This window comes from Asparagus officinalis, chromosome 1 (genome assembly GCF_001876935.1).
Source record: "Asparagus officinalis chromosome 1, Aspof.V1, whole genome shotgun sequence".
Taxonomy (NCBI): domain Eukaryota; kingdom Viridiplantae; phylum Streptophyta; class Magnoliopsida; order Asparagales; family Asparagaceae; genus Asparagus; species Asparagus officinalis.
The window spans coordinates 123,312,808-123,322,490 of record NC_033794.1 but is presented as its reverse complement, the minus strand read 5'-3'; the positions used below and the strand labels follow the sequence as shown (position 1 = coordinate 123,322,490).

The following is a 9,683-nucleotide window of genomic DNA, read 5'->3' as shown; positions in this document are numbered from 1 at the left end:
TGGGTTGTTCCTTACTATGCTCCTCTAACTTGTTTGACACTAACTAATCCCCCCCCCCCCCCCCACCCCACACAGAGAGCCATGAAATACCAATTTGTTGTAAGACCATTGAGGACTTGATGAACTTATGAAATTTCAATTATTGGACTTCGGAGAGACTGATATGGAACTATTAAAGATGTGAGGGAGTAGTGTCTTAAAAACCATTTTTAGTCTATAAATAAAAAGTTATTGGGTATAATTAATAATTTTACCGTTACGTTATGGACCCAAACCCGATACGAGTCGGATTAGGGTTAGTGGATCAAGATACAATATAACCCGTTTTACCCGAGAAGAAACCCCCAAATTTGGGCGCTCTCAAAATTTTCCGAAAGATCGAACACTTAAGTGCGAGTCTGCTACGATGTCTTTAGAGGAGGAAGAAAACGCAGCCGAGCTCAAAATCGGCGATGGTTTGTTTCTGATCTCAATTAATTTCGCTGTTCAATCCCCTCGGCTTTTTTTTTGTTCTATTTTATGAAAACCTTAATTGATTTCGTTTTATTAGCTTGAAAACCATAATTAGATGCAAACCCTAAATTCTCTTGGATGCAAACCCTAACGTCTCGAGTTGTATTAGCTCAAAAAAACCTAATTTTTTTTTTTGATATCTCAATTTATTTCTGCGTTTAATCTTAGGATTTTATCATAGGCGGAAACCCTAATTGCCCGAGTTTTGTTATCTTTAAGAAGTATCCAATTTTATTTATTGAGTAACTCAAAAAAAAAAAAATCTGCGTTTAGTCCTCCATTTCTCTTCAAGAGTTAAATCCTAATTGCTTGCCTTTTGTTAGCACAAAAACACTAAATATCATCAAATGAAACTGAGAGTATGAGAAATGTTTGGGGCTTTTGTTTGTTGAAATGTTGCTATATTGTTGTATAGAGTTCCTGAAGGCAAAATGCTTGATGAATGGTGAAGTTGCGAGGATTCTTGATAAGAGATTGGATCAACTTCAGCAATTCTCCGATGATCCTTCGAACCAAATTTCGCAGTAGGTGTTGATGCCACATGATTTCTTGGTTGTTTCTTTTCTCTGAGTTTCTTTTTACTTAAGTTTACTTTCTTTTTTCAGGGTGTTTGAGAAATCTCATCAGTATGTGAAGCGCTTTAGCCGATTCAAAAATAACGATGCAGTTACACAAGTTCGAGAGTATCCTTTTTTACATAAATAGTTCAGTACAAATATTTGAATAAATATTCTTTGAGGTATTATATTTGGTTCTGGCACTTTTAATGTCTTAAGTTTTTTTTTTTTAAATTTTAATCTTTTGTGCAAAAGTACGAGATATCTGTGATCCAAAATTTCCTTGATTCCGTGCCAGAGTTCTAAGCCGGTATCAGTTGACCGAGTTTGAGGTATGAATACTTACATCTACATAGATCTGCAGTTCAAGTTGGGCTTTCAGATTTTCTATTAGATATTAATTTTCATATTTATCTGGAATAATGCAGCTTGTTGTTATTGGCAATCTTTGTCCTGAAACCGTAGAGGAAGCTATAGCTATGGTCCCGTCTATGAAGGTAGTATTCACATGCACTTTTCTATTGATTTTTATCTATGTAAGTCCTCTTTGCAGTAAAGCATGCACTTTTCTATTGATTTTTATCTATGTAAGTCCTCATTCTTTTGCAATAAACTTTACGTGGGTCTTTGGTACTTTGAATGGAAAGTCGTAGAAATGTTTTTTTAATAGATTGTATTTGTTCACAAGGATATGTCGATTGGAAATTTTTGACCTCTAATTGTTTGAAAGAAAAAGGGTTTATGGTGTATAGCGTAATTACTAAAATTGGACTGGGTATCTTCAGAAGGGGCTGAAACAGAAGTTACATGATTCAATATAGGGTTACCAGACCTTGCCTCCATATAGATCTGCTCTGAGCCATGAATATTTTCTTGTAAAAATTGCCTGTTGACTAACAAGCAGTGTTTTAGAAGTGAAAGGCTAGGTCCAGGCAATGAGGTAGGCTAGGGTCCTATATTGCCTGAGGTGAGAGTCATCAGAAAAGACGTCTGTTAGAGTGAACCAGGCGATAAATATTCAAAAAATTCATAAACATTGCAAATAACATGCAATTAAACACAATATCAATAAATTGCAACCTAACAAATTACTTATAACTGAATTTTTGAAGTCATGACTCTTGATACCTAACAAGATATAAACCATCTCATTAAAGTGGTAAGTAGCAAATATTGAATCCTAATGCTGACTAGCTACTGCTAACGTAAACAAAGTCAACTTTCAAGTGTAAAATTGTTGCATGTCCTTAAAATGATGTATTTATCGGCAGTAAGGAACATTACAACAAAAATTGCAAAAGCTCAAAAAAAAAAAAACAAACTTTACTTAATCCGAGACCTCTTGTACTCAAAATTTTAAAATGGAGACATGCAACTTCCACTCCTTGTTGCACACGCCAAGGCGAGCTCTTGAGGTTGCAAAAGGCGCTTGCCTTAGAACCCTCAATTGCCTGGCAATATTTAAGGCGGTAAGATATAATATCACTTTGCTTGTGCCTGAGGCGCGGAGCAAGATCTTTTAGATTAGATTAGAATGTCAAGTTGTGCTCACATCTTAAATTGAGAAAAGACACCATCATCTTATCCTTGTGACTTGTTTGTTGGTACTTGATCTCCCTCATCTTATGTGAGGGTTAAAAGCTAAGATTGGCTTGATGTTGTTCTTACATCATCTAGGCCTACTGGTTAACCAAGACTTGTTATAATGTGTTACTGTATGTTAAAATATGTGTCCCATGTCCAGTCAAATGTGTGAAATTAGTTTAGCATTGATGAGTTTTGTAAAAGAAAATAAGAGGTGCGATTAGTTCAATTGACAAATAAGTGATTAGATGTGTAGTTAAATTCATTGTTTTAAAAAGCCTCCGTCTAGTCCGCCTAGGCGTCCGCCTAGGCGTCCGCCTAGGCCTACGCCTAGGCCTACGCCTAGGCCTACGCCTAGGCCGCCTAGGCATATGCCTAGGCGGTGCCTAGGCCGCCTAACTAGCGTCTAGCGCCTAGGCGGTACCTGGACTACCCACATAGGTTTTGGGAGTGTTTAGGAGAGCATTATCTGCTTATGTGGACTGTATCTAGGCCTACGCCTAGGCGGTGCCTAGGCCGCCTAACTAGCGTCTAGCGCCTAGGCGGTACCTGGACTACCCACATAGGTTTTGGGAGTGTTTAGGAGAGCATTATCTGCTTATGTGGACTGTATCCTTTAGATCTTAATCGTGATTTTCTATGTTGCAGTCTCCACGTCCTCCAACCTTCTAACTCCTTTAACCTTCAAATATGAATACCTCCACTATCTCCTCAGACCTTCAGCAAAATCTCCTCGATCACCACTTTATTGTTTTAACAAGTCTCCGTCTAGTCCGTCTAGGTGTACGCCTAGGCCTAGGCAGTACCTAAGACGTCTAATCAGCGCCTAGTGCCTAGACAGTACTTATGTTGTCTATCTAAGTTTTGGGAGTGTTTAGGGGAGCATTGTTTGCTTATGTAGACTGCACCCTTTAGGTCTTGATCGTGATTTTCTGTGTTGTAGCCTTCATGTCCTCCAACCTCCTTCAAACTCTTTCAAACTCCTAAACTCCAAATATGGACACCTCCACTACCTCCTTTGACTTTTAACAAAACCTCCTCGACCATCACTTAAATGAAGAAAGAAATCCGTCTAAACATCAGTTCGGCACCTAAGCTCTCTATAATATTTACAATTACTATCAATTATTATAATTGAAAAAATAAAAAAAGTAAACTTCCTAGGCTCTAAGCGAGGTTTCCAACGCCTAGACCTTCTAGCATTTTGTATAAACTTGTTATTATTTTAGCTATTTAGCATTTAAGTATGCATGGTTTATTGTGGATCTAAAATCGCTGTCTATTTTTTTATAAACTTATATGAATTCAATACATATTTTTATTATTTATTATAATTAAATAATTTAAAAAACCGCCAAATGTCTAGGTGCTGCCTAGGCGTACACCTAGGTGTCTAGGCGCTGGTTCAAACGCCTAGTACGCATTACGCCTTCTGTAACATTGCACCACTTAAATGAAGAAAGAAATCTGCCTAGACACCAATTCGACACTTAAACTTTCTATAACATTAACATTTACTATCAATTATTGTAATTAAAAAAATCAAAAAAATCTTCTAGACTCTAGGCGAAGGGTCTAACGCTTAGGCCTCCTAGCGTTTTTTATAACCTTATTAGTTATTATTTTTGGCTATTTAGCATTTAAGTATGCATAATTTATTGTGGATTTAAGATTGCTATCTTTTTTTTACAAATTTATATGAGTTTAATACTTGTTTTTATTAATTATAATAATTAAATAATTTTAAAAATAGCCAAACGCCTAGGCGTTGCCTAAGCGTACACCTAGGCGTTTAGGCGTTGGTTCAAACGCCTAGTCCACCTAGCGTCTTCTGTAACATCGTAGTTAATACTTAATAGATTAGATCTAAAACTCGATTCTACTGTTTACATAAGTCGGTGCTTGACTGGCGTTGGACCACAACATTTCTACCTGTGGTAGAATAGGGGCCTTTTGTGAGTGAATCCAATACTTTGATGTTGATCTAAATAAGCATATGGGCCCGCTATCTTGATGGCATCTTAGTTAGCAAGATGCATTTGATTTTTTTTATCATTTTTTATCTTGTCTAAAATTGTTGACCATATGACTATTTTCTGCAGTGCAAACATAAAATGTTTCAACTTATTTACTTTATTAAGCAGTTGCCCTGATTTTTATCTTTTCAGTGCTTTGTTTGAATTTTCTTAGTAGCGCCCTAGGTAGGAGTAGGCAAACGGTCTTCCTTTAGCTCTTACAGATGCCAGTCTATAAATTGACACAAAAAATCTCGAGAGAAAGAAAGAGCAGATGGATCCTATCCCCTATATCGAAGACTCATTCCTATCTATTGATAGAAAGATTTTCGTCAAATACCGGACTTCGCCTTTGTTATAAACAAAGAAAAGAAAAATTATAAATATACATGCATTCTTATAAATAAATAAAATGAAAAAAGAATATTCTTTCTATTTTTATATATTAGGAATTCCTCATATCCAAGGCAGCTTCCCAAAAAGACCCCACCCATACATGGGGGGGCTGTTCGCCTTTTGAATCGACAGTAGTAGGGGCTTCATAGCGACTTTCATTCTAAAGGAAACCGAAGAACCTTTAGTCAATAGGAGCCCTACTTCCTTCAGTAGCAAAAAACATGTTAAGAGTAATCGGGCGGAGCACACCTTTGGTACTTCAGTAGGACAATTTGATAGTCACTTCTTTCTTAGGGTAGGGCAAAGGACGAGGTACCAGAAGGAACATCTTCTGAAAGGAAAGAATTAGTCCCGTAACTGAAGAGGGAGGCCCGGTCGAGTGGTTCCTCAAAGCCATGAGACTATATTGAAGCGATCCGCGGAAGCCAAAGAAAGCTATGCCTTGGATGATAAATATTCGTAGAAGTTCACGCGTACATGGGGACTGAGCCAAACCTTCCTATGAACTGGTTTCCCAGGCCAGCGCATAAGAAGGTTTGCCCATGCGGGGCTCCCGAGGCAGTAATCCCAACTCCTTCCGGTCGAAGGAATCTTACCTCGGGAAATGGCCGCCTTCTTGTTTGGGGACGTTAGTCCTTCTCCCAGAACTATTTGAACACGACGTTTTTTGGGGAGTCGGCATCCATTATGGGGAAGTTGGGTCACATCGTAGATAGACAGAATTCAAGATCTCTTAATTTTCTGCATTAATGAGAATTAATTTTCATTTAAAAGATTGAAGACCCTTCATGGCCGATCCATAGCGCGATCTGTTATGGATTTCAGGCTCCGACAAAGACCCTTTCATCTCTCTATCTATATTTCTACTCTGTTTTACATTCTTATTTATATTCCTCATCTCCTCTCTCCCTGCGGTTTTGACGTGGGTAAGAGGTCCGATCATTGTACTTCCATTGAGATCGGATCCCTTTATTTATGTCGTCAATATCCTCATTGAGCAACCTAAATCCGCCGACCGACGGGAGAGGAGAGATAATCTTTGCAAAGATTATATGCGGAGCGATGCATTATCGGGAATCACGCACGGACTGATCATTCGTTAGAAAACGCGTATGAACTATTCTATTTGATCTCGAAGTCATCATATCAAACTTATTCCAATCTCTTTCAACCGCTCAGACATCCATCCCTTCGCGCTGCGCCCGCGTCTTCCACCTGACGTATTTCTTGCTCAATTCTCTCAAGTCTTCCGGCAATATCCATGGCTTCTCAAAGTCTTTCTTTCTTTTCTCATCTCTCTGTTTCCTTCCCCCCCCTTTGGGGAGACGGGGGTCTGGGGGGACTCATTGAAGTTATACTTCCTAGACTATCTCCTTTTACACCATTACTTTTGCTTTATATATGCCCTTATTTTAGTTTTTGATTGGTCTTTTATACTATAAAATTGTAACTTTATTATTTTGGAGAAGTCGTTATTTAACTTACTCCTGTGTTGTCTCGGTTCTGCAGTCAAAAGGCCGTGGTCTTGATGATGATGCCATTGAGAAGATGCTGCATGATCTCTCTCTCATCAAGAAATTTGAGTAGCATGCCCAAAAAAATACTTATGCTGATACTTGAGTCTACTACTGGGTATTTAATTCACCTTAAGGAAATGTAGATCAAGTTACTGTACATCGATCTCTTCCAGAGCTGCGGTGGTAATGCTTTTATGCTACATTTTGCTTCTGTTCTGATTGTAGGTTTTTTGGCAAATCGAAATATAAATCTATATGAAGCTGATGGCATCCTTGTTTTGGTCACAAGCCTGTTCTTCTCTGTGTTGTTTTTATTTTTGACTATTTTGTTGGTGATGATGTCCCAAGCAAAGCTTCTATTTTCTAAAGCAAAGGTTTTGGTGTTGTGTATCATGGGAAACTACGGTTTTCTTACAATTCCATGGGTCCTGTTGATCATGTTTTTGGTTTCACGATAAGGCCTGAAGGTAATGAATCAGCTCTCTTTGTAAGTGTTCGTTTAATTGTTGGAAATTTATCCTTCATATACACAGCAATGTTGTTGCAAATTTGATTAATATCTAGCATGAGGATCGTTGCATAGAAAACATTCATATGCATAGTAAGCATGTGAGTTTTCACTATTAAACATACACTGAGATCATATAGTATTTTTCCTCAAGAAACTACCTCTTGTGTGACTTATTTGTCTGAAAAACGGGCCTTTTGCATTATGCATAGCGAGCATGTGATTTTTCAGTTTGAAAATGAAATGAGCTTGTATAGTTAGGGGTGGAAACAAACCGAATTCGAATAGAATACCCCAGCATTTGTATTCATATTCGGTTCCTCTTTGACTATTTGATTTTGTATTTGTATTCATATTCGGTTCCTCTTTGACTATTTGATTTTGTATTTGTATTCGAAATGAATAGGAAATCAGTATTCAATAACTATTCACGAATATTTGTTAATAGTGTTTGGGTAATCTTTGCAAATTATTCGGTCCATATTGTTAGATATTTGACAAATATTTGTTATCCTAGTCTTGCAATAGAGCCAAACATGGTTTACCAGATTAATATGCAACATAGTCATATATAATATTGACAAATAAAAATTCATTTATCCACATTTACAAGTATCAAAATGAAATTTTAAGGACTAAATTGTATAAACGAATAGTTTATTAAACAAACAAATCGAATATACCTATGACTAAATTCTATTCATTTATGAACCGAATAATAAAAGTTATTTGTTTATTTTTAAATGAATTATCAAATCGAATATGACCGTACTTAAGTAAATAAATATTGAACTATTTGTTAAATATTTGGTTCGTTTTCACCCCACGTATAATTTTGTTTTTTTTCTTTCTTCTTTTTTCCTTCTTTGAAAAATTACCTCTTTGTGACTTCTTTATCTAAATAAGAGTTCTTAATTTTACTTCTGTAAAAGCTTCGTGTTGTCTTCCTCGGGCTCAATATAAACTTGATATGCATACAGGGGGAAAAAAGAAAAGAAAAGAAAAGGAGGAAAAAAAAAAAAACTCTCCGAGGGGAGAAGAGTAGTAGTCATGAAAAGATAAAGTCTACTTTGATTCAAATGAAACTTTCTTTCGAATCAAATTCAACATGAGTTATTTAGGAAACTAACTCCTCCATGTTGTCCGTAACATGTGATTATATGTTCGTTTCGGACAAGAACGGTCGAAGTAAAAATTATTGGAAGAGCTTAAAGAAATGTTCTAATATGCATTTATCTCAGAATATGGTTTACATAAAATTTTCATGATATATATGTATATATAATTTATAATACTCCTTTTTCCGAATTTAAATATGAGGCTATTCTACGGTGATGTCGGTGGAAAAACATCTCGTTATGAGATGGGAAGCTTCCCTAAAACTTAAAAATATTCGTAGTACAAAACACGCCTCACACGAATTGCTCTAAAGTACATCTTTTATTCATCACGATTACACTTGAAAAAGAGATAGCGTTCAATAATCAAAAGAAGCCCAAAAGAAAACGCGAGGCTATGCCCCTGAATAAAGGCCCTTCAATAATTGTGCGGACGTACCCTGCTTTTAAATATAAAACATCATCTTGGATGTTGACTCACGCCTCTCGTGAAATATCCTTTCCGCGTTACTCTTTTGTTATTGGGTGAGATCATAGAGAACTATAAGGCTCTAGATTAGGGCTTTATACCAACTAGAAATCCTAATCTCATAGGATGCCACTCATAATTCTTGGGCAGGCTAGTGACCGGTGACACAACAAGCTTATCACGGTTACCGTGTCGCACAATCATCCCAAACAACGCACCTGAATACCTTATAGTTTTTTCGTACTTTGCACCACATATATACTCTCAATTGCTTTTGGGAAAAATTCTGAAAATAGACTACTTTTGCTAAATATTTAGCAAAATCGACATCTTTTTGGCCAACAGGCCAAAAAGAGGTCGATTTTGAAAAATGTCCACTGAAAACATACGGGACTACTAGTCCCGTATGTTTTTTGTGAGTGATTAGTGCTTGAAAACATACGGGACTAGTACTCCCGTATGTTTTCAGTGGGTGTTTTTCAAAATCGACCTCTTTTTGGCCCGTTGGCCAAAAAGATGTCGATTTTGTTAAATATTTAACAAAATAGTTGATTTTGCTAAATATTTAATAAAAGTGGTCTATTTTTAAAAAATTTCCTTGCTTTTGTCAGCACTTACATATATAGCCTAAAGCTCCTGAAATTTGCTCTTTAATACATTCAGTCATGCAAACGCGAGAGTCTCGTGCGAAATTAATCATACGACGCTCACAGGCTAATTTTAGAATGTTTTAATTCTTAATAATTGTTAATTAAATTTACTATTAAATGTATTAAATTTTCTATTTTAAAATAGAAGCAGGGTGTGTGTTTAAAATAGAATTACGGTAGTTTTTAAAAGCCTTCATGTATCTAGCCATTGCGCACCATGTTTAATTTAGTGTAAGGATTTAGGAAATATGTTTCGGTTTTAAGGATTGTCATGACAAGCTAAACATCTTATTTCCCTATAATTGTTCGCTTACGGATCTCCATGAATATTATTAGCTAGCATATATGTTAGAGGC

The 9,683-nt window shown here is 36.5% G+C and overlaps 1 protein-coding gene across 1 annotated transcript; it reads left to right on the top strand.

Annotated features, from left to right (window-relative positions):
- Positions 321 to 7,034, top strand: LOC109837638 (DNA-directed RNA polymerase II subunit 4). Its single transcript, XM_020406281.1, has 6 exons — positions 321 to 455; positions 929 to 1,037; positions 1,119 to 1,196; positions 1,369 to 1,402; positions 1,499 to 1,567; positions 6,575 to 7,034. Exons 1-6 carry the CDS (start codon positions 407 to 409, stop codon positions 6,650 to 6,652), a joined length of 417 nt encoding a protein of 138 aa, XP_020261870.1. The 5' UTR covers positions 321 to 406; the 3' UTR covers positions 6,653 to 7,034.